Source organism: Camelus ferus, chromosome 8 (assembly GCF_009834535.1).
Source record: "Camelus ferus isolate YT-003-E chromosome 8, BCGSAC_Cfer_1.0, whole genome shotgun sequence".
Classification (NCBI taxonomy): domain Eukaryota; kingdom Metazoa; phylum Chordata; class Mammalia; order Artiodactyla; family Camelidae; genus Camelus; species Camelus ferus.
Genome location: NC_045703.1, coordinates 52,027,979 through 52,052,858, shown reverse-complemented (window position 1 = coordinate 52,052,858; position 24,880 = coordinate 52,027,979). Strand labels below are relative to the sequence as shown.

Sequence of the window (24,880 nt, the reverse complement as noted above, 5' to 3'; positions counted from 1 at the left end):
TATTGGACGTAATCCCATAAATTGAGGAAGATTTGTACTGTATTTCAGACATTTAGTCCTCACAGCAATCCTAATAGTTAAATATTATCGTTGTTGTTTAACACCTTTATTGTGGTATGATTCTTAATCAGTAAACTACACATATTTCAGATGTACAACTTGATGAATTTTGATAGATGTATATACCAATGAAGCCACCATCACAATCAAGATAGCTAACGTTTCCATCACTCCCCAAGAGGTGCAAGTTTTGAATTACGATAAATACAGTTATTATTATTTCCCCCGTTTTACAGATGAAGAAGGAACAAGACTTAGAGGTTATTACATTTTCCCACCAGTCCAAGCCAAGGATCTAGTTCTTTAATTTGCTGAACGCCTCCTGGCTGCAATGGTAGAGTCCTAAACTCAGGGCTGGACTCCCAACTCCAAAACTGCTCATCTCTCTCAGGGGCTCCAGATGCTAATACCCTTGGCCTCTCCTTGCAGCCAGCTGTCAGCAAGCTCCTTCCCTGCTGATTACAACGTCAACACACAATAAATATTGAATGTATGTATAGACTGTTTACTATTCTAATCAAATAGTGCATTCCATAAAGTTAATTTGGTACCTATTTAATGAGACACGTAATTGTTATTGAATTGCATGGCAATTAGATAAAGTTGTTCCAATAAATCCTGTAATCAGCCCCCAAATAATTGTCTTATGTTTTCTGCTCCCATTTTGTAATTTTGCAGGATCTACCATTTCCTTCTATGATGTGCTATTTCTTCTCCCACTTCCTCTTCTGTTTCTTCAGAATACACTCAAATGAAATAGAATATAATGAGTCTAGACTGTACTCCCCAATGGTTTAAATTCCATGATCCCTAGATGAGATCTTTCTGGGCTCTCCTGGCACACCACACACACTTCCCTGATGCCCTGTTGATGACCTGGAAGCCAGATAGTTCAACAACAGGAAGAATTGGGCACAGTTTGCCCTGAGAAGGCTACAGACGTATCCTACGCTGGGGATCAGCCTAACAGTGACCTCCAACACAGCTGATGACAAAGTAAAGCAAAAAATGAACTCTCAGCATTACCCATTTGCGATGTAGGAGCCTTAGGGCAAAAATATTAGAGGAAACAGTTTAGGAATAAAAGGGAGAGACTTTCCACATGAATAGGAAGAAAGTCAGGAAGTCACAAGGATAAAGAGAATGCCAGAGGAGACGAAGCTGATGGTCAGCGTCAGTAACGTTTTGAAGGCTGGAAAGCAGATGGAAGAATGATAATCACCTTGAGAAAGCTGCTACTCACCAGCAGGAACTGAGTCACCCCCATGGGGTGCCCACAGGGACTCAAACCAGGGCACTTCCAGGGAACCCCAGAGGCAGGAGTGAGATCTGTGACTGGAGTTAGGGGGGCTGGTTGGCCTTCTGTACACTGAGCTGGTAGACTTCCCCCAGGTCCTAGCTCCATTCCATGAATCCAGACACTCCCCCTCCTCCCCACTGCACAGAGACACATGGGAAGATGGAGAGGCAGTAGTTCCATACCAGAGAACCCCAGGTGATGGGCAGAGCTGAGAATAGGAGTAAGTGAAATCAGCTGATTGAAGAGGCGGGCCCACCCCTCGCTGCATCAGAGCTTCTCTGTCAACAGCACTCAGCTGTGTTCCTGGATCTACTTCTTTCTGTTTCTCCCGCTTCCAATGAGCCCCCTCATCCTCTGTCTTTTCTCTAATTCACAGCTTCTACTTAAGCTTTAGTTTACTTTGATTTATTAGCGTCAGTTCTTGCTGCTGCCTGCCTCATGTGCTGAATGTACGTGTAAATTAAACCGCTTAATATAAAAGAGTTTGCGTACCACAGTTTGTCCATATGGTGCCAGACCACCCCGTAGGTCGTTGGTCAGTTTAAGGATCCATTCCATCAGCTGCCAACCCCTGGTCCAATCAGTTACAGCCTTAGGCCATGATGCAAAAGCTCTAATGCAGCGAGGAGTGATTCTTTCCCAAGGCTGACCATCAGAATCAGCCTGGGAGATGCTACTTTGAGGAAATGCTTGGGCCTCACCCCAATTTATTCAGTCAGAATGGGAACATTTAGATGTCCTAATAGCTACAGAGGCCATTCTGATGCTCTCGGGTAGGAGTTGCTCACCTCTAGAAGCCCTGCCTTAACGTGTTTCCCGGTCTTCAATTTCAGTATCTCCCTAATTGCCCCATAGACGTGCTGACAGTTAATCCCCATCACCCAGCAAAGTCTCCATTCCTTCTAACCAAGTGTCTCACTACAACATTCACTAAAAGGAGAACTGCAGGGCAAAAAAAAATTTAAGAACCCTTTTGTTGAGGCTGCTAGATATAAACAAAAGCTATAAGAGAGGGGTTTTCATACAAAATCACCTTCCAGAAAAAAATATGATCTTTTCTGATTTCTTATCATAAAAGGCTCCGGAGGAGTGAGTTTTCTTTGAGGAGTTTCTTTACATCTTTTGCTAAGGAAGAGGAAACTCCAAGATGAACTGACTATAAATAAATTAAAGGTACATGCCGTTCTCTTAACTTTTTCTAGATATACGAGGCTATAAATTAATGAGGTCAACATTGCGCATGTCACACAGAAAAGCAGGCTTGCTCCTTTGCCATCACATGTGTTTGTATTTTGGCTGTTGGTCCATAGGCCTTTTATTCCCTCATTGTCTGGAACCATAGGAAGCTGCTCAGACACCAAGGAAATCTGGGATGTGAGTGTTTAATTAAGACAAACTCTGCAAATCAACATTTCTGTAACTTATTTTTAAATTGTGCCTCCAGCACACAAAGGAGTGCTTGGATTTTCTCTGATGGCAACTTGAGGAAATTTGAGGCTGCAAAAGTAGTAACTTTAATTTTTTGATTAACAGTCATTTAGTCTGAAGATGATAAACTATAATTATAGATTGCTTTATGTAATCCCAACATACAAAACAGCACTGTCATGGATCTTACAAATTAAAGTTACTTCATAGTTAGTGGTACTTATCAAATTATTTTGTGTAAGTTTTTTACAGTTCTTTGTAATTCACCATTATCAAGACATACACTTAGAATTGTTTCTTCTGTCTTAAGGGTTCAAAATGTCCCAACCCTTTCCAGCCTCAGCTTTCAACACTCCTCTTTCCCTCCTTACCTTAAGTCACTTGCCTCTTTCTACCTTTGTGGGCAGCAACAACTCCACCAGTAAAGTCCTTCCAGATCATTCTCTTGCTTTAAGACAAACTTCACTTCATCCCAGTTCACCCTGGAACAATTCATCATTTTTGCACCTGTATCCCTGTATCGTTTACCCAAAGCTTTTTCTACATTTAATACAGATTGTGCAAATTATTTGCTTCTCTGAGAATAATAATAACCCCTAACGTCTAGCACAGTGACTTGAACAAAGTAGATGCTATACATTTCTGTTGCATGAATGAAGAAATGTCGGTGTACAATTGTTTATGATTTCTGATTCCCATCCATCGATAGCCAGTGGCACTCATTACTGAGATGATTAACTGGAATGCAGTTATAGCCAAGAAAGATTTATTTTCCTGTGAATCTCGCTCAAAAGAAATCAAATTTATGATTTTGAATTTTAAGACCATGATCCAAATAAAAAAGAACTATCCATATATGAAGTTGTTACAAAGGAACTGACCATTTCAAATCTAAAGGAAAATGTATAAAACTGTATCATGGATGTCAGTGGTAGGTAGGAATGCTGTTCTATTAATTTTCTCAAAATAACTAAATAATCCCATGAATATATATTTTCTGGAAGATATTTCTCAAATTCTAAATCATTACAGGTTTGAAACTTTGAAACTTCATTTGATACTCACCAAGACACTAAACAAAGTGCCAAATTGATTAATTATTTCAACTTCTTAAGATTTTAAGGAAGTCTTTGACTGTGAGGTCTGCCTCCTCTCAAAAAATTCCATCAGACCTATGAGTTTTCCAGATTGCTTTCCTCTAAAAACTGCTTCAATTTCTCAGCCCAATATTTACAAAACCTGTCAATTGTATGCCTTTTGTTTTTCTAAATGCCTAATTAAAAATTCAACTTAAAGATAATAAAAGGCAGAATTATGATTGTATATACATTTCAAAATTGAGATGAAAATCCATCTTGAACTGTAATTCTCAGGTCCTATGACCTCCTGAACCATCACCTGAGTCCTAGAATCAAATCCCCACCTGCTTACTACACATTTCCAGTCCAAATACTGTAAGTTCACCATGTCCAATGTAACTCTCTCTAAAACTAGCTCTCCTGCCCCACTCAATTTCCCTGTCACTGCTAACACATTATTTTCTCAGTTACTGAGGTCAGGTAAATAGTGGCTTTTGACCGTGTCTTCTCATTTATCCTTTGTTTTCTGCTACAAACAGAAACTTGGGCAAGCTCTAAACTTTTCTGTGCCCCTCTTACCTCATCTATAAAATGGGAGATCATATTTATACCTACTTCATTGTTATATGAGAATTAGCATAATAAATGCTTGATAAATGTCAGCAATGATTATCAAGTGCCTGTGAATTCTGTTGTTAATCTAGTTTGAACGGGGTCCTGTCACAATAGAAAAGGTACAGATAGACAGTTTCAGTTTCCTTTAAAATGGGCTTGGAGTCCATCCTTCCTCTGCCTGTCCATTATCACCATCCCCATGATATTCTTGACCACTGTTTCAGCTGGCTTGTCTGACTACATGTACTCTCTACAATCCACCTTAGTTACCAGTGGCAGAGCTACCTTTACTGAACATCACCTTCATCATGGAACGTCCTTGCTCCAATTTTTGTTCAGACTCCTCTCCCTGGTTTCCCAGGTTCCACCTTCATTAGACAGGCTGAATCACCTCTCTCCCCAACATTCCGGTCAGCTTGACACCTTACCTTTCACAAGATCATTCTCTGCTAATTCACGTCCTTCTGCCTTACCTTGAGTCATCACCCTCACCCAATCCCTCTTTTTCCCTCTGGACTTAATCAGCTCCAATCTGGCAAATTCTGCCTCCTCTATACCTTTTCCAACCATCATATCTTTCACTGGTTTTACCTTCCTTAAGCTTCTGTATCGTTTTCAATTCTATACTACAAGCTGCAACATGTAATCATAGATAATCCTGTATTGTTTCAGGTCGGTCATTTAGAAAGTAAAGTTTTTAGGTTACCTTTTTTTTGTCATGTCCCCTCACCTAGCAGTAAGCACATCGCAGGCATCAAAATCAAATATTTTTTAATAGGGCACAATCATAACACTAACCACCCCTACTTTTTAAGTTCTATGGTTCTTAAGAGAATTTTTCTTCAAATTAAGGTAACTTTTTCTGCAGTTACCTAATCTTAATGCAAAAAATGGATTTTAAGAGGCACAAAACTCTTAAATGACAAAATAAGGTAATAAGGCAACTTGAGGAGAGTTACATGTTTTTATTACATAAAGATTATAATATTCCTTGTGGGAGCTGGTCTTTCAAGTTTGCTTCTTGATTTCACAGAATGTCAAATATCTGTAGAAACTGTCTAAGAATGATTTATGAAACAATCTCACCCCAACCAAAAAAGCCTCACTGCCTACATTTTCCAACCAGATTCCTGAGAAAAATAATGGGTTTTGTTTATTTTACAGTGTAATACATAAATTTGCTCTCAAGATATAAAAAAGGACAGACTTGTAAAATATGAGTCCCTGTTTGTTTACAAAGTTCTATAAAAATACATTAAGTATGCTCAAATGTTTGTCCTTTGACTTAACATTCCAGTTTATCAGAAACACACACACAAAAATAATAAACAAAGCTATGCAAACCACATTAATCTTGCAGCAATACAATGTCAACATCATCATGAACACCTTGCAAAAGCAGCTCTCCTGGGTACATAATAATCTTCCTTCGTTTTGCAGCTTTGAGGGTTCCTACCAATGCTTCAAAGAGGTTGGCACATTTGTCATCTTGGAAGAGGACCCCAAATTTCACACTTAGTTTTCCATCAGCATCTAATTTGAGAAAACACAACGTTAGCCAATGCAAAGTCTGTTTCTTGCTGCCATGTACGGCAGATAGACATAATCTTTAATAAACATTTTTTAACATTTTTTATTGGGTAATAGTCATTTTACAATAAACTTCTAATTATAGGTTAACCAAGATTACAATTTAACAGTTTATAGTCAAAAATTCAATGCAGCGTCTTGCCAGATTCAAAAAGTGATAGAATAAAAGCAGTGTGTTGTATGTCTCCTAGCCTTAGTATCATCTAGACAAAAAGTAGAAAAGAACCAATATAGTATCTCTACAGTGGACAATTCCTCTGTCTAAAGTTCAATTTTCTAATTGCTATGTAAGTTGTTGAATCAATAAAAATAATAAACACAAGAGAAACCCCAGGTCAGGAGCAGTGTTTCTCTGTGTTCTGAACATGCTCAGAACACCAGGATGGGAGTGGTAACCTTAAAAATTAAGAAATCTGTATTTACAAGGATGCCAAGAGTATCTAGTTTGAGGGCCAGTTTTAATATAGATGTTAAAAATTAAGGCAAACACTAAAAAGAAATGAGCTATTAAGCCATGAAAAGACATGGAGGAACCTTAAATATGTATTACTAAGTGAAAGAAAGCAATCTGAAAAAACTATGCACTGTATGATTCCAACTACGGGATATTCTAGAATAGGCAAAACTATGGAAAAAGAAAACTAAGAGAAAAGATCAGTGGTTTTCAGTGATTAGGACTGGGGGAAAATGAACAGGCAGAGCACAAAGAATTTTTAAAGTGATGAAGATATTCTGTATGACACTATAAAATGATGGAGACATGTCATTACACATTAGTCCAAACCCACAGGAGGTACACCACCAAGAGTGAAATGTTAATGTAAACGATGGCCTCAGGGTGATAATAATGTGTCAGTGTAGGGTCGTCAATTGTAACAAAGGCACCACTCTGGTGGGTGATGTTGACAATAGGGGAGACTGTGTAGGTGAAGAGGTAGGGGGTATATGGGAAATCTCTGTGCCTTCCTCTCAGTTTTATTGTAAATCTAAAACTGCTCTTTAAAAAATAATAGTCTTTTTTTTTTTAAGGTAAACAAAAGGTGGATCTCTGGTTAAAAGTCAATCAACTGAAATCTCGAAGATAAGGGTAATCTAGGACACCTCCCCACTGTGGACTGACTGCTTAGATCTACCTGGCTGAACACCTGACCCCTTCCTACTGCTGCTCCAAGTTCTTCCCTCCCAAAGCTGCGCCCCTTGTCAAGAAGACGGCCATCACAGTGAGAAGGGCTCCTGAGTTCCTGCACTTCCCTGCTAGAACTTCCAAGGGGAGGCTTAGTAAACTCCTACTGTGAGAGCAGCGCTGTGCTGGGCACTAGAGGCAGAGAGAAGGAAGTACAGAATCACTTTCTAGCTATCAAAGAAATGGCTTCAGTTCCCACGAGGAAACAAGAAACTTACAATTAAAGCAACGGTACAAAGCAGTAGGTGATTGGACGTCAAGAGCAAGATGACTTCGGGCTAGAATGGTAAGGGAGGACTTCATGAAGGAGGTGGTGCCTGTTTGGGGCTTCAAAAGGAGTATCACACAAAGCTTCTTTTGAAAACCTGACAGTCCTCAGTTGAAAGCTTGCCCATCTGCTAGTTGTTTGGCCTTGGGAACTTGCTTAAGCTCCCTAAGCCTCAGTGTCCTCATCTGTAAAATGGGGATCCTCATACCTCCCACACAGTGTGGCTGGGGACCCACTTCTAAAGCACACAGCACAGTGCCCGGCACACGCTGAGCACTTGATCTGTGATCATTGGTTCAACTACAGGTGAGACAAATGGGGGAATGTGCCCAGCCACAGGCACAGGTGAGACAAGTAAGTGTCCAGGGGAACAAACTAGAGAGACTAACGCACTCACCTCAAATTAACTCTGGAAGAGGAGAGGGAGGAAATAAGTTTGTAAACGAAAACAGAGAATTTGACCACACTTGGCCTGGAAAGCAAAGATGTATATCTTCGATTTTTAAACTTCTAGCAGCAGGATCCTCTGTCTGCAGTGAGAATCTTTCACTGATTACAGGAATAATTGAAGTTGCTGGTAACCTGGCAGGTCCTTCAAGCTCTCGGAGCTATGGTTACTTCGTCCATAAAACAAGGGTAAAAACACCTCTCTCAAGGTTGTTGGCAAGATTAAAAGATAAAATAAAGGTAAAATCCTTCATAGAATGCCCAGCCTATGGTAAACTGTCAATTTAAGTTAGGTTTTTAAAAGGCACCAAAGGCTGAAACCTGGCTGGAATCTTGGAGTTCTGCCCACTCACTCCTCAATCTGACAAATGTCTAGGTGATGCCACCTTCTTTGTATCTTCTGTTGCTCCAGCCTCTCCTCTCTGTGGACCCCGCGCCTCCCTTCCTCCATTTTTCCTCGCAATACATCCTCCACACTGGTGCAGAATAAAAAATGTGGAAGAAACTTCATAAGATGCAAACTTAATTGACATTTTTCTACTTTAATCTTTCAGTGGCTCCCTATCACCTTCAAAATGAAGTGAAGTCCATGGCCTCACAGATAAGATGCTCTGTCTGCTGGCCCTTGCACTTACCACTCACATGGTCTCCTGCCAGACCCTTCTGTGCCCCTGTGATCCAGACAAAATGAGTGACTTGCTGTTACCCAAGGTGACAAGAGTCACCTGCCCTGGCAACTTTGCCCATGTGGAGCCATCTGCCCAGCATCCTAGACCCTCATTTCTAGCTAAATTCTTTTTTCTTCAAAAATGGACTTGTGTCACCTTTTCTAAGAAGTCCTCTGTGATTCCTTCAATAGGTTAATAGTTTTCTTATAAAATTGAGTATCTATCAATCAAAGCACTCACCACCAACTACAGTAATAATAGCTAACATTTATTGAGTACTTGCTATGTTCCTAGAACTGTTCAATGCATTTCACAGTCATTAAAACTCACTTAACCATTTTGTCAAAGATAAGACACAATTGATTGCAAGAAGTACCATTATTTTATGTTCCCATTAAACTGCCAATTCAACTATAGAATGCCATGCATTATAAAATACATCCTTATTTTAGAGATTTTAAACTGTGAAAAAACAAGTGTCTTCAATACTCACTGATATAGAGTATTATGGTTATATGAGTAAGGAAAACAAGGCACAGAAAAGTTTAGAAATATGCCCCAAGTCACACAGCAAGTATGTGGAGGAGCTGGGATTCACTTCCGGAGCCTGATTCCAGAGCACATGCTCTTAAACAACTTCCCAGCACATGCTTCCAGACTATGTCTTCTCACTACCTAGAGGCCCACAGGGCTAAGAGGGAATTTATTTAATTTCTCATCTTCAGCACTTGAGCACAAAGGCAGCACTCAAGAAATATTCATTGAATGGAAGAATTTAAATCTCCAGATAATCTTTATTCATTTAATTATTTTCTGCTGAATGAAAAATGAGAGACTATAAAGAACTTTATGTTAAAAGAAGCAGATGAAATTAAATTCATCAATTTCCAACTTCACCTAATACATCATATTTAGATTAGTCTTCACATGATAAACCTAAATCATAATTTAGATTAGTCAGCCTTATTCTAGACACAATGTAAATATTAACCATAACCTGTTAGTAGATAATATATCCCCATAGATGGTTTCCAACTCAGTAAGTCATCCATGACCGGAAACAGGAAGGTCAAGGAAGCCTGGTGAAGCTGCGATGTTCAAAATATTTTCATCCTTGCAGAAGTTACGATAATTACTTTGTAGTCATCTAGTTCATAAAGCTGCTCCTTCTGAAGTACAGGTTCAGTTTGCCTTAGTAGAATAACACTGTGCTAGGGATACAGAGGTTAGACTTTTAAATGCAATTGACTGACCAACAAACATGCAGGTGACATGGAGAAAGGTCTACGAGAGATGAAAATCCTACACATCTTTGGAAGGGCACCTTTAATATCTTTAACAATACAAACATAGGTACTACTCCCAAGAGTGACATGACCTCACAGAGCTCAAGGAGAAACTGAGAACACAGAAATGAGGGGAACAGATAGGGGCATCACTGAAAATAAGACTCACTAAACTTCCATCCCGTGGATATGGTGAAGTGGGTGGGAGAAGAACAGGGTTAGGAAAGACCGTTCCCTTGTGTGATCAGAGTGATGCAATGCGAGGACTCAACCAGCTGTTCCTGGCTCTGAGGATGGAGGAAGGGAGCCATGAGACGTGGAATGCAGACTGCCTCTGAAAGCTAGACAAAGGCTAGGAAACAGATTCTCTACAGCCTCCAGAAAGGCACACACCCTGCCAACACCTTGAGTTTAGCCCAGAAGACTTTTATCAGACTCTGCTCTGGTCTGAATGGCTGTGTTCTTCTAAAATTCATATGGTGACATCCTAATCCTGCAAGGTGATGATATCAGCAGGTGGGGCCTTCGGGGGGTGCTAAAGTCGTGGGGATGTAAGGATGTAAAGTCAGGAGTCAGAAGGATTAATGGCCTATAAAAGAGGCTGCAAGGTTTCATCAGTCATAAAAGAAGGACGAAACCCTGCCGTTTGTGACAACATGGATGTACCTTGAGGACATTATGCTAAGGGAAATACGTCAGAGAAAGACAAATACCATATGATTTCACTCAGATGTGGAGTTTCAAAAACAAATTAAACCCCCCAAACACAAGAACAAACCAAACCAAATCAAAACAAACATGTTGATATAGGAGGGATGGAGGGCGGGGGGAGACGGGGAAGTGGATAAAGGGGACCAACTGTATGGTGATGGTGGAAACTAAATTTTTGGTGGTGAGCATGCTGAAGGTATCACATGAAACTTATACAATGTTATAAGCCAATGTAACCATAGTAATAGATGATAGATAGATAGATAGATAGATAGATAGATAGATAGATAGATAGATAGATAGATAGATAGATAAAAAAAGGCTATAAAGAGATCCCTAGTCCTTTTTACCACATGAGGATACAAGAAGACCCAGAAGAGAACTCTAACTTGACCATGAGACCACCCTGATCTCAGACTTCCAGTCTCCAGAACTATAGGCAATAAATTTTTGTTGTTTGTAACCCACTCAGTCTAAGGTGTTTTATTATAGCAGCAAAACAGACTAAGACAGACTCCTAACCTACATAACCATTAAGATATTAAACGTGTTGTTTTATGTCCCAAAGCCTGTAGCAATGTTACATACGCAATAGAAAACTAACACGGAGCATTTGATACTAATGGTTTAATTGAATTTTCAAAGTATCTCATTATTTCAAATGATTTGTGATTCATAAGTAGACAGAGCTATAAGAAGAATCAAGCTATAATGACAACTCTTACAAGGTACGTTTTAAAGTTGTTTTTCACTCATATGATGTAATTTTAAAACTTTGGGTTCTATTACTCCTAGTTGTTGCTGAATATGTCTATTACTTTTACAGTTTTCAAAATGCTCCCCAAACTCTTGCAGGGCTGATCTGAAATGTACCGAATACCTACAGCTACAAGCATAATAGTTCCTTTCGTTACACCTTAGGAGAAGGACACTAATACTACCAATTTCACGTGTCACCAATTTTATGGTAGCTGCTTATATGCTGCTGAGGGAAAAGCTGACTTTAAAAGAAACCTAGCTGAAGGATAAGTTCTTTTAGTTTTACGTACATAAATACCTGATTAGACAAAACTCAAGAATTTGGAGAAAATGAAGATAATTTATTACAATTTTAACCTGAGTCCCTAGTCATTAGGAAATCTGCAAAATGGTGGCAGGGTAAAGCAGAAAAAATGAATTTTAATAGCGTGACAAATAGAAATTTGAACAGGATTTCAATGCAGCCAGATTAAAGAAGCATAGCGATTTTCTTTCCATTCAAAGGATAATGAAAATCTCCACCATTCTTTGCATCAGAATCACAATGCCCCAAGGGCTCTTCCTGACTGAGGGCGGCTCTGTGTCTCTAGAAATCACTTCCCGACTGAGGGCAGTTATCGCCTGGGGCTGATGGCAGAGCTGCCACAACTGGATTCTGAAGCCCCAGACGACCCCTCATAGGCTTTTACCAAAACAGTCAGTCCTACCTGCCCCAAGGCAAACTCAGAAGAAATACTGTATCTGTGTTATAATACTTACTCTTTGAACCTAGACGATGAATTTCCTCCACTAAGAGGTTAACCTCGTGATCCACATTCATTGCTGCCTGGGGGAGAAAAAAATAAATCTGGATTATTACAGTCTCTACATTCCATTAAGCACATCTTGCCAAATCCAAGGGCCCTTTCTTTTTTTCATGTGGTATTTGTCACTATTAATTTACCAAGTCCCTCTTCCTAAAATACTTGCGTGATGTACCTGGCTCAAGAGTACTTCCATTTTTTCCCCTGTCTTTATAACTGCCCCTCAGGGTGACCCCACCCTTACGCTACACAGACAATTGGGAAGAATAAAGCCATTCTCCTTGCACCACTGTTAACTCTAAGCCCATGCTCTGCTAAGTGCCAAAAATACAAAGGTAAGTGACACAGGACCTGCCCTCAGGGAACTCACCTTCCAGAAGCAGAGAAAGGCCTGGAATGAGCAACAATGTGACAAACACTCTTTGAGTGTGGGTCCAAGGCAGTAAGGGAGCAAGAAGGAGGAAGCCACTGAAGGTTTCATGGAGGTCACTGAGGAGGAGTGGCAGGTAGACAGTTGGGGAAGGATGTTCCAGGCACAGGGGAGAGCATTTACAAAAGCACAGAAACCAAAACTGAAACCGAAACCAAAACCAAAAAAACCGCAGCACACTTTGGGCAAACCCTAAGCCAGGAGCTGGAGGTACCAAGATAAACCAACACAATCCCCTGGCTCTGGGAACCTGCAGTCTAGTGAGGAAGGCGGATCCACTAGGCAATTTTAAAACCATCGGGTCAGTGCCATGACGACTTCCGGGTCACACGCAGGGGCATCGTGTCTTTCCCCAGCAGCACCCCTTCAACCTGACTGCAATGGAGGGCTTGTGGTGAAGACTGTTCATCTTTGGATAAGGAGGAGTCCAGGACTGACAGGAGCTGTGAGACTTCCCTTGGCTGACTGGTCTTCCATGGGCTGGGTTCTGCCCACCATTCCAGCCACCTCAAATCTACCCCCTTGAATTCCAGGTGGCAGCTACCTGGGGCTTCTTTTTTTTCCTCAGATGCCCCTCACTCACCTCCAGCCTTTACACATACTCTTTCTTCTTCAACCTGGGCTCCAGCTAGTCCTCTTTCTTGGGACTAACTTCCACACATCCAGTCCCAGCTGAGACATCACCTCCTCCAGGAAGCCTTCCCTGAAACCTTGATGTAGGAGAGCACCCCCATGTGTGTTACCACAGCATCGTGCACCCTCTTCATTTCACTTGATCGTAATGACCAGTTTCTCAGCTTTAACCACTAGACAGTGAACTCCTCTAGTGTTATGCTCACTGCTGAATCATATCTGGCACCAAGAGCTGGAATTCAATAAATAATTGGTTTGCAGACTGAAAAATGAGCAGAGGCATGAGAGGGGATGGACCCACACCTGTGGGAGTTGTTACCATGGAGCTGCTGTTTTCAGTGAGGAACAGAGAGGCACTCTGGGAGGGAGGAATTGCACTCAGAGACAGAACAGGGAAGGTAAAGGGGCCTGGCAAACACACAGAAAGTGGGAGGAGAGAAATACCAGCAAGAAATAGGAAAGAGCAGGTAGACGTGGAGGAGAGAACCCCAACTCTGTTGGGTCAAAGAAGTAAAGTAAAGAAAGAAGGATGTTTCCACAGGAAGACAGTAATTTACAGTGAAAACAGCCACATGAGGATCACAAAGTATGAGCAGCTGGGCAGAAGAGGCGTCAATTCAGTCAGCCTGAAATCGTAAGTTTTACAAATAAAATAAGGGACTAAAAGTGTGGAATAGTGTGAATGGTTTACTTTGGGGTGATGATTTGGAAGAAACATTCAGACAGATTGTAACTAATTCTTGGTAGCTTTAAAAAACAAGAATTACATCTGTGTTTAAATGATATTGATTGGGACCTCAGATTTCTATCAATTAATGATTAAAAGCAGCATCTGCTACACTTTTGGGTAAATCTCATAATTTAAGAAGATTCTTAGGTTAATGCATCTACATCAAATCCAATAACAAGAATTATAGTATCCAAATGTAGGAACCTTATATTGATGAAATTATATTTATAAAATTATACTTAATTCAAGACAGTTAAAGAGAGGCACTAAAAAGCTAAAATACACCCAGAGGACACACTCAAAGACACAGCATGAGAATAATGGTAAAAAACAAACAAAACAAAAAACAAAAAAACCTGTGAATGTCAGTGCGGTGGACAGCTGTCATATTTCCCTGCTCAGGACCCATTCTGCCTTCTGGCACCAGAAGTCTAACTCTTGTTTGAATAGAGCCTTTTCTTCCCTGCTTTAAACCCATGTATCTTGGATAGAGTCTCACCCTGGATTCCAGGAGTGGTTCAAAGTCAGGATAATTGGTTTGAGGCATACGCTAGGTGACCCCATCCTGAACAATGGGTTCAGCCCAGGAATTCTGCCAGGACTACGAGTAAAACAACATTGTCCTACCGGGTTGTAAGTTTATGGCCCCTATGTAAATGCTACCACGTGAAAAAAGCCTGCCAGGAATAAAGCTAACACAAATAAAAATCCACCCACATAACAATGATTAAGCCTGTAGATGACCTTGGACTTTCCAGTTACAGGAGCCAATCAATCTTTCCTGGTTTTGCTTGTGCTGGTTTGATAAAGTTCCTGTCACTTGCATTCTAAAGAATCTTGACTTTTAAAGTTACCCTAGAGAACACCTGCTATTTTTTTTTTTAATTAAAGCTCCTTTTATGTACTTACATGACTAGTCTTGTTTTGTGTTGCAGATAGGATGGATAAATGGAACAGAAAGGCAGATTTAGAAGTCATATGAGAAAAAAATTCTCTAACAATTAAAACAGCCTAACAATGAATAAAGTTTGCAGAAATAGTATGGATTTGTGAGGGTTGATGAAGAAATTAGCCCACACTGGAAATCAAAAGAGAAAGGAAAATGTTCAAGGGGATTACAGTCCTTTCTAGTTCTCAGATTCTTTGATTTCCTCCCACTCTGAACATTTGTCTCTTTCACATCGTTCTCCATGCCTTCCACCCACCACCCGCCACACACACCAGACCCAGTTCTCCTTTAATAATGAGACTCCAAGAGGAAACCCCACTATTATGCAGTATGAATACCTACATCATATTAAGCAGATGTGTGTTCATCCAATTTTAAGGGGAGGCAATCAGAACTTCTTTGTCATTAATTACACCTGAGACTCCTTACCTGTGTTAATTCATGTAAACCTAAGGACCTTGCCAAGTATTATCTACCCCCATTTTCCAGATGATGAAACTGACTCAGAGGAGCTTCCTACAGCTAAATGCTGTCTCTACTGCATCACTCTGCTTCTCCCTCTCTTTTTCTATGCTGGGTATCATGCAAACTGCACTAAATATAACAGTAAGTTGTATTTGTGTGAAACATTGCATGCTGAGTACTTACAAAGGCAGAACTCTTACAAAGCAAGAAAGGCTCCCTGCACAGACCCTTCCAAGTAGGAAATTAACAGGCTTAGAAACTATTGCTCGCATACATAATTTGGCATGGTTTCTTTCTTTATTTAATGAGGACAAAGGAGTATAAACTACTCATTGTTGCACAATCCTTGGGAGGCCCATGACATTTTATAAGGACAGAAGCCTGAGACGGGTGTTAGGCAGCAAGATCAAGAACAATGAGGTGAGCCCACGGGCAGAGCAAGTCTAAGGGAAAGAGCCCCTCAATGGGAGGCTCGGGGGAAGGCGATGGCAGATGCTAGTCGAGCCCTCTAATTGTGACAGAATCCAGTTAGGCATTGTGCGTGGGAATCACAAAGGAAGTGGAATGTGGGAGGATTGGGCCATATGCTGAAATGCTCCACCATCAATATGCACATAAGAATATATTTAAGGACCCTCTTAATAGCTTTTGTTTCTCTGGTTGGTTGATTTGGGTTGTTTGTTTTAAGTTTGGAGGCAATACCTGGAGATTTTCTAACGTGAAGGAATAAGCCTACTGGAGTGGGACCATCTGGGGATCAGGAGCCACCTCTCCATACAAGGGCCGGCCACTGTTTTCCAGCCCTCTTTTGCAAATCCCCGACCAGCAGCAGATGCAGGTCAAAGGATGACTGGGTTCCTTCCTGCCTCCTCGCTGGCGCGCACACACTCCATATTTGGTCATCCCTGCACCAAGTTTGGTAGGTGGCCCGGAAGGGGTCCCAAGACCCAGTGCCCAGCAGGCCACCACATGGTCACCACCCGTACCAGTGCAGAGTTGGGGAGCGCGGGGTTCGGCCCCTTCTCCGGGGCGCACGGCGGGCGCCGGGGCGGCCTCCCCGGGAAGGGCGGCATCCCGGAAGCCTTTGTCTCCGCAAGTCCGTTGCCAGCGCTGCCGGCTCGCGCTCCCCGGTGGTCGATGCGCCCCGGCGCGCCCCAAAAGGAAGCGCCCTAACAGGGAGACGAAAATGGACCTCGCCCGGGGCTCCCCAAGTCGCTAGTGTCCCCTCACTACCACCCACCCCGCACATATAACCGGGGGCGTAGAGATCTGCACCCGCCTCTGGCGCTGCATAGTCCGCTGCCCTGAAGACACGGGGGAGCCTATCCCCTCACCCCTAGCCCGTCCCCTACCAGCCTTGCGGAACTGGCTCCCCAAGTGCAAAGCGGACACATCGCTCCGTGGTAAAGAAAAAAAAAAAAATCTTTACCGCGCAGCTCGCTGCCCTGTCCGCCCCCGCCGGCAAAAGGTCACGTGACCCCAGTGCGGAAGTCTGATGGAGAGGTGGGGTGCGGGGGGGCGCGCCCACCCGGTTCCCCGCTCCAGCTCAACCCGGTCCTAGTTATAACCTCTAAGTGCCTTAGCGGGCTCCGCGTCCCGGCTCTCCACCCGCCGCCCACCATTCCCCCAGCTGCTTGGCTTCCACCCGCTACCCACGTCCATCCTTTATACCTGGCCACATCTTCCCAGGGCAATCACTCACCTCTCCGGCTTCTTTTCTTTTCCGAGGAAAAACTAGGGCAGCGTCGATCCGGACTGGTTATCTTCTTCAATGCACTGGGGAGGAAGAGGCTGAGGAAGGAAGTGACTGAGGCAAAGAGAAAGGCTGGTGTGCAGGAGGAGGAAGGGGCGGGAGGGGGGAGCAGTGAGAGTTTAAGCGCTCAGGAATGGGGCCGCCCACACTCCAGGGACAAGCCTATGAGGAGGAAACTCAGGAGAGGAGACGCCCGAGAAGGGGGCCGACTCCAGACAGGTGGCGGAGCGCTGGAGGCTTCTAGGAAAACGCACCCAGGGCTTCGATTACCACCACCTTTCCTCCGCGCCACTAGGAGCCTAGGATCCCGTCCCCCGCATCTGATCCTGGACGTTGACTTCCTGCCAGGGACTCCTAACGTCAGAAATAAGGCGCCCCCAACCTGCTAAATGCTGAGGTCTCTTAGGAGGAACGTGACGTTGATTCTGTAAAAGAGAAGCAGGGGCGCTCAGAAAACTACAGACTTGACAGCAGGATGGTCTGATTGGCAAAAGAAAATGCATTTTTGAAAACCGATTTGTCCTACTGCAAAGAAACTTTATTTGGACAAATTTAATTCTTGACAGTGGGTCAATACCGATTTCTTCCCCTCGTCATTCATTACTCCGTACATTTAACCGCATAATTCAATCATTTCATTCATACATCCTTTATTTCAGTCACTGTTGTTTTAATCAGTGTGTGTGCGTGTGCGCGCGCTCGCGCGCGCATGTGATATGCTTACTGTACCTGCAGTCCCATCAAAAAGGAAACAGAGGCCCTGCTGAAAGAACTGACCCAAATTATTCCTAGGACAAAGGTCTTACAAATAACTGCCCCAGAAGTCCCCACCCCCACCCCGGAGCTGATTGGATTAAGAGTAGTCATGTGACCCAAGAGACAGCGTCCATAAACTGGCCATCACCCTAGGAGGTGACCTGGTACAAATAGTCCTCACCAAACTGGGACTCAGGTCATTAGGTGAGCCAATCAGATTCTCCCTTGGAAATTGAAAGGGGAGAATACAGAGAATGAGCCACGGGATAGAAAGGCTGAAGCTGACAGGGCTTGAGGCAACAGTAGGGAAAGTGGGACTCCACAGAGCAAAGCACTGGAGTAAGGAAACACCAAGGATGAAGTAGAAAGTGGGTGGGGGCGAAGTGGTAGAAGTGACACGAAGGGAAGCTGAGACCCAGTGATACATTAAGCGCAACAAAGGCTTGCTCCCCTAGAAGATACGAGTCTCCAGGTGACTAGGTCTGCACTGGATCCAGCTACTTCCCAAACAGTGGTTTAGTTGTTACCCTTTCACAGTAAACACCTATCACTTTGGGTATGACTTTAAATGAATCTCTGTTCCCTAGCACCAAAAGATTACTCTTCAACAAAGATCTGATTCGTCAAGCTTTCTCATGAAGCTTAAGGTTATTCCAAGGTCCTTTTGAGGTCTTTTTCTCACTAAAAGAAAGCTAAGAGGTAATATTTTATATCTTTCAAAGGCTACATAATGCAAAAATTATAATTCAAGAAAACGATCATATTTAGCAATTCTCTAAGCAGGATGTGGCTACTTTGGCTTGCAGCAGTGATCACAATTTTTCATTCAGATGGTATCTAATGAAATGAATAATCAATCTGTAGTGTGCCACTTCTTTATAACTAACTAGTGTTTCATAGTACTCTGCCAATGGGCAGAAAAGAAAAAGAAGAAAAGAAATAGATTACTTTAAGCAAGTAAAAGCCCCTGTTAATATAAAAATGGACTCACTCTAAAAATACTTCATTTATACACATGCTGCACTAAGCATAACATAAACTTCATGTTAATCTATAAGGAATTATAATTCAAGAATGTTGTTTTGGATGAAAGAATATCAAAATTTTGCTAAGTAATATTTTTCATACCCAATTCCTAGTCTTTCAGTTTCCATTCACTTTTGCCATCATCTTTTCCTGTTCTTTTAGGAATATTTTTAACCTAAAAAAAACAGAAAATAAAGTTTAGTGAACAGTTAAGAAGTATTTATTAACTATCAAGCATGCACCAGCAACAATGCACCAGTACTGGAGGGTACAAAGTTGCTTAAAGCGTGATCTTTGTCAAAAACTTTCAGTAATGTACATATAAAATTGTAAGACAATGTTTATCCATTTATTTAATTACATAGTATAGACCAGCACTATTCAATGGAAATATGATAGTGAGCCAGTTCTGTAATTTAAAATTTTCTAGGAGCCACATTAAAAAAAAGAAATATGAAATTAATTTTAATATGTTTTATTTCACCTAGTATATCTAAACTACTATCACTATGACTTATAATGAATATTTTAAAATTATTGAGATATACATTCTTTGTTTTGTACTAAATCTTCAAAGGCTATCATGTATTTTATACTTGGAGCACATTTCAGATGCTCAATAGCTTTCTGTGACTAATGACTACTGTACTGGTTGGTGTAGCTACAGATAATTCCCAAAATAAGGCATGACATACAGGCTAATACTTTTACTTAAGAAGTTACATGTTCCCGGACTGAGGAGAATAATAACATATTTAAAGGTTTGTTTAAAAATATAACTGTCCGCCTTATAATGAATAGAAAAAAATCTTTATAAAGGATCTTTAGGACAGCAATTCTATCCTGAGTATATACCAACAGAAAAGGTAGATAGAGACATGTACAAAATAGTTACTGAGTATTCATGGCAGCACTATTTGTAATATTTCTAAAGTAGAGCTACTCAAATGCCCAATAACATTAGAATGGATTAATAAACTGTGACATACTCATATAATGGAAATTATCCACCAAGGAGAAGGAAAAACCAACAACTACATGGAATGATATGGCTAAATCTCACAAATGCAGTGTTGAGTGAAATGAGCCTACTATTCATTTACATGAAGGTTTAAAAGCAGGCAAAACTAGTCAGTGGTGTTAGAAGTCAGGGTAGTCATTATCCTTGTTGGGTGGAGGAGGGGAGTAGTAAATGAGATGGGGCACGAGGGGAGCCTTATTGGGTGCTGATAACATTCTGCTTCTTGATTTGTACTGGTTACACAGGTGTTTGAGTTTGCAATTTCATCAATCTGGCCATTTAAGATAAATATTTTTCTCCCCGTGGCTATGTTCTTTTTCAATAACACATTTTCTTAAAAATTAAAGAATAGAGGATCTTGACCAAACAAGGCTTATTCCAGGAATGTAAGGATTATTCAACAATGTTAGGAAATTTAATAACCCTCTATGGCCAACAGTCTCTAATTTTTATCTTATTCCTTAAAATGAGATTTATCATTTGGATCTGTATTCTAGTTCAGATTGTCATCACCTTGTGCTCATGTTAATGTTGGTGATTATAGCAATAATAATGATTATTACATATCTTATGCACTAATTTTTGATCCATTTGTAGTACTGTTTGAGTGCTCTGAGTGATATAAAGAAGTAAAAGTAAAATCTGTGCCCTCAGTGAAAAAGAATATGTATGTATATATATTCACATACATATAGAATATTCATATATATAACTGAATCACTACACTGTACACCAGAAGCTAACACAACATTGTAAATCAACTATGCCTCAATTAAAAAAAAAATCTGTTCCCTGAAGAAATAATGGTTCCTTTACCACCAGACTCACCTGGCTTCAGTTCATCCTACAATATACTGCTAGTACTATAATTGGAATGGCAGATGTCTGTTTTGCTCACCAAGACAGTACCTGGCAGAAACAGATAAATAAAAACATTTTCAATGGGAAAAAGGAATTATATACCATGAGCAACTGAGATTTATTCAAGGATTGCAAAATTGGTTCAGCAAATAGAAATTAATCAATGTAATACACTATAAAAAATAGAATAAAGGGGAAAATCCATATGATCATCTTAGAAAAAGCATTTGACAAAATCCAATACCCTGTCATGATTAAAAACACTAAAAAATTAGGAATAGAAGGGAATTCCCCCAACCTGACAACAAGCACATACAAAAACTCACAGCTAACATCGCACCCAATGATGAAAGACTGAAAACATTTCCCCTAAGATCAGGAACAAGACAAGGATGTCTGCTAAGGAGACCACAAAAAAGCTAACAGAGCCAATAAGCCAGTTCAGCAAGGTTGCAGGATATAATATTAATATATAAAAATCAGTTATATTTCTATTTTTCTACGTACTAGCAATAGACAATCTGAATATGAAACTAAGAAACCAATTCTATTTGTAATAAGATCAAAAGAATAAAATACGTAGGAATAAGTTTAACTAAAGAGGTGCATGCGCTTATACAAAATATTACTAAGAGAAAACATTTTTTAAAATCCAAATAAATGGAAAGACACCCTACATTCATAGACTGGAAGGGTTAATATTTTAAAGGTGGCAGTACTCTCCTAAATGACCTATAGATTCAATGCAATCCCTATCAAAATTCTAACATCCTTTTCTGCAGAAATTGACAAATTGATCCTAAAATTCATATGGAAATGAAAGGGATCTAGAATAACCAAAACAGTCTTGGAAAAGAAAAATAAAGTTGGAGCATTCATATTCTCTGATTTCAAAGCTTACTACAAAATGACAGCAAGTGGTACTAGCATAAAAACAGATGTATAGAAAATGGAATATGATTGACAGTCCAGTAATAAACCCATTCATCTGTGGTCAGTTGAGTTTTGACAAGAGAGCCAAGGCCATTCAATGGGGAGAGAATGGTATTTTTAACAATGGTGCTGGGACACTGGATATGCACAAGGAAAAGTTAATTGGATCCCTACATCACATTATATCCAAAAAACTTAAAATGGATCAAAGACCTAAATGTAGGAGCAGAAACTATAAAACTCTCAGAAGAACACATAAGTGTAAATCTTCATGACCTTGATTAAATAACATTTTCTTAGATATGACACCAAAAGCACAAGCAACCAATAGAAAAATAGATAAACTGGGTTTTACCAAAATTAAAAATGTCTGTGGTTTAAAGGACACCATCCAGAAAGTGAAAAGTAACCCACAGAATGAAGACAGTTTCTGCAAATCATGTCTGACAAAGATCTCATGTCCAGAAAACATAAAGACTTTCACAACTCAACCATGAAAAGACTAATAATCCAATTTAAAACTGGCGACATTTCTCCAAAGGAGAAATACAAATGGCCGATAAGGACATGAAAAGAAGCTCCACATTATTTGTCACCAGGGGAATCCAAATTAAAAACACAGTAAAATATCACTTCACAACCAGTAGGATGGCTATAATTTTTAAAGACGGGAAATAAGTGTTAGTGAGGATGCAGAGAAAATACAACCCTCAGAATTAGCGGTGGGAATGCAAATGACTGGCGACAGCTTCTGTAAAAAAGAGTTTAGCAGTTCCTCAAAAAGTTATAAATACATTTTACATTCCTTGACTTAGCATTTCACTCCTAGTTCTATACCCAGGAGTTGTGCGTCCAGAGCAGGCAAATCCACAGCAAAAAGCAGATGGATTCTTGATTGCTAGAGACTAGAAAGAGGAAAGAAAAGGGCTAATGGGTATGGGGATCTTTTTTGATGATGAAAAATACTCTGGAACTAGATAGTCATGAAGATCATACAATCACATGAATACAGTAAAAGCCGCTGAACTGTGCACTTTAAAATGGCAACTTTTATGGTGTGTGAATTTATATCAATTTAAAAAATTATTTAAGAAAAAAATGGAAGGACAAGACAAATAAACAATAATTAAAAACCAAAGCAGAGGACAAATAAAGATGATTTGGCTGGGGTTAAAAAAAAAGCTATTGCACAAAAGGGTTGATATGACTGCTCGGGAAGGTGCCTCATTTTCTCACTGTTCATTCATTCATTCAACAAATATTTACTGAAAACCATTATGTGCTGAGACTTATATGTCTCTTTCTCAGAAAGTGATCAAAGAGAACAAACTTCCCACGTGAAGAACCTTTGTCAACTGAAGACAGGGCTCTTCTAAACTTGCTTATTAGACAATATGCAGCACCATTATTTCTAGAACTTACATTAAGATTTTTCTTATTTTACTTTTTTCTGTTTCTCCCTCCTCCTTCTTTCTTTCTTTCTTTTCCTCTTCTCTAACATCCAAATTAGAAACAATGGAGTTTAACAAAGCTCAGGTATTATGTCAGTCACTCATTTGAAGTGATTTCTTCCCTCTTTCCCTTCTCCTCCGGGTCCTTATCTTCCCCCTCGCCTCTTCACTGCAAAGGTTCTAGTCTCTACCCCAACATAACTTCAGGTTGCATATGGCTTTGAGAGTCCATGGCACATTCTCTAGCACCAACCCTACTTGTTCAGCTCACCATTACCAAATAGATGCAGGTTTCAGTATCTCAGTTCCAGATTCTTGAAAAAGAAAGTCTAATTGGCCCAGTTTGGATTGATTATGACCCCCCAGGTAAGTCCGCTACGTCCAATACATAGGGCTCCTCTTTATCTACAAAAGAGGCATGGGAGAGGAATCACCCCAAAATCCGTCTACCGTAGACAACAGTACGATAAAAATAAAGCCTTGTACAGCAAGTAGCTACTAAACCCCTACAGCTATTTTCATTTACATTTAAAGTATTTGAAATGAAATAACATTAAAAATTCAGATTCTTAGTCATGTAGCCTCATTTCAAGTGCTCAATTGCCACCAGTGTTTAATGGCTACTATGTTGGATAGCACAGAACATTCCTATTTCCCTAGAAATTTCTATCGGACAGAGCTGTTACAGGTGGTTTAAGAAATCAGCAAAATTTGGAAAATTATTAAGAATCTTAATAAGATGATAACTACTATTTAGTTTTTGCAGTTCTTCCCTCATTCCCAACCCACCAACCAAAAAATTTTATAAATCACCTCTGTTCTAAGCTAGGTCCCCTACTTTTCTGACAAGAAATCTAAATTCTTACCCCAAAATGATTCATCAAAACAGTAAAATCTGTGATTGGCCAGTCAATTTAGGGCAACTGGTCACCTTACCATATGTCACTCTTCTCTTTTCTAGATTTGTTTCATTTGGTTTTCAGTTCTTCCGCTTTATTTTTCCTGGGTCTTTGTTGCAGCTCCAGTAAAAGAGAGACTACATTATCCTTTATTGAGCCTGGGCCAAATGGTCAGCATTGCCAACTGAGAGTTAAAATTTCAAGACCAGTGAACTCAGTCACGAGGGGCTAACTACTGTGTGCAAAGAGCAGCCAGGAAGGCAGCTGTGATGATCACAGTGGAGTTAGGTGTCAGGGTGGGCACTCAGAAATGTAATTTCTAGTCCAAATGTTCAAGCTGTTGTCTGTGGGTGACATGAGGCTTGGAGTGGAAGGGGTTAATGCCACAAAGCATGACAGTGGGAGTTAACCTGGCTACACATTAGAATCACCTGCCAACCAGGACCCATGAAAACCAATTAAATCATAATCTCTGGGACATCTGTGCTTTAAGATCCCAAAGTAATTCTAATGTGCAGTTGAGGTTGAGAACTGGACAAGCCTGTGAAGCCTGCTGCCAGGGAAAGCATGGGGTAGCAGTTGCTCCAAGGAATCCCAAGGGACTTCTGCTGCTTTTCAGCTACAATAGTTCATTGATGTCTTTTTAGTCTATCCTGCAGAATACAAAGGGTCTGCTCTGGTCTCTGCCCAGGCTCCCTCGCTCGTGGTCTCTCTGGTAGGGGCAATTTCCTGAGATGAGCAGACGGTAATCTGATCCCTAGGCAAGGTAGGGACTC

At 40.6% G+C, this 24,880-nt stretch overlaps 1 protein-coding gene across 4 annotated transcripts; it reads right to left on the bottom strand.

Moving 5' to 3' along the window:
- Nucleotides 1–5,427: 5,427 nt before the first annotated feature.
- Nucleotides 5,428–24,261, bottom strand: ABRACL (ABRA C-terminal like). 4 transcript variants are annotated; one of them, XM_032485035.1, is made up of 7 exons: nt 24,142–24,261; nt 20,789–20,869; nt 19,042–19,114; nt 17,107–17,582; nt 16,391–16,573; nt 12,154–12,220; nt 5,428–6,015 (listed from the first exon to the last, which is right to left on the bottom strand). In XM_032485035.1, exons 5-7 carry the CDS (start codon nt 16,475–16,477, stop codon nt 5,831–5,833), a joined length of 339 nt encoding a protein of 112 aa, XP_032340926.1. In that variant the 5' UTR covers nt 16,478–16,573; nt 17,107–17,582; nt 19,042–19,114; nt 20,789–20,869; nt 24,142–24,261; the 3' UTR covers nt 5,428–5,830. The 4 variants fall into 4 exon arrangements, with proteins under 4 accessions (XP_032340926.1, XP_006188561.1, XP_014417938.2 ...); XM_006188499.3 differs by lacking the exon at nt 16,391–16,573; XM_014562452.2 differs by lacking the exons at nt 19,042–19,114; nt 20,789–20,869; nt 24,142–24,261 and having other exon boundaries at nt 17,107–17,895.
- Nucleotides 24,262–24,880: the final 619 nt, after the last annotated feature.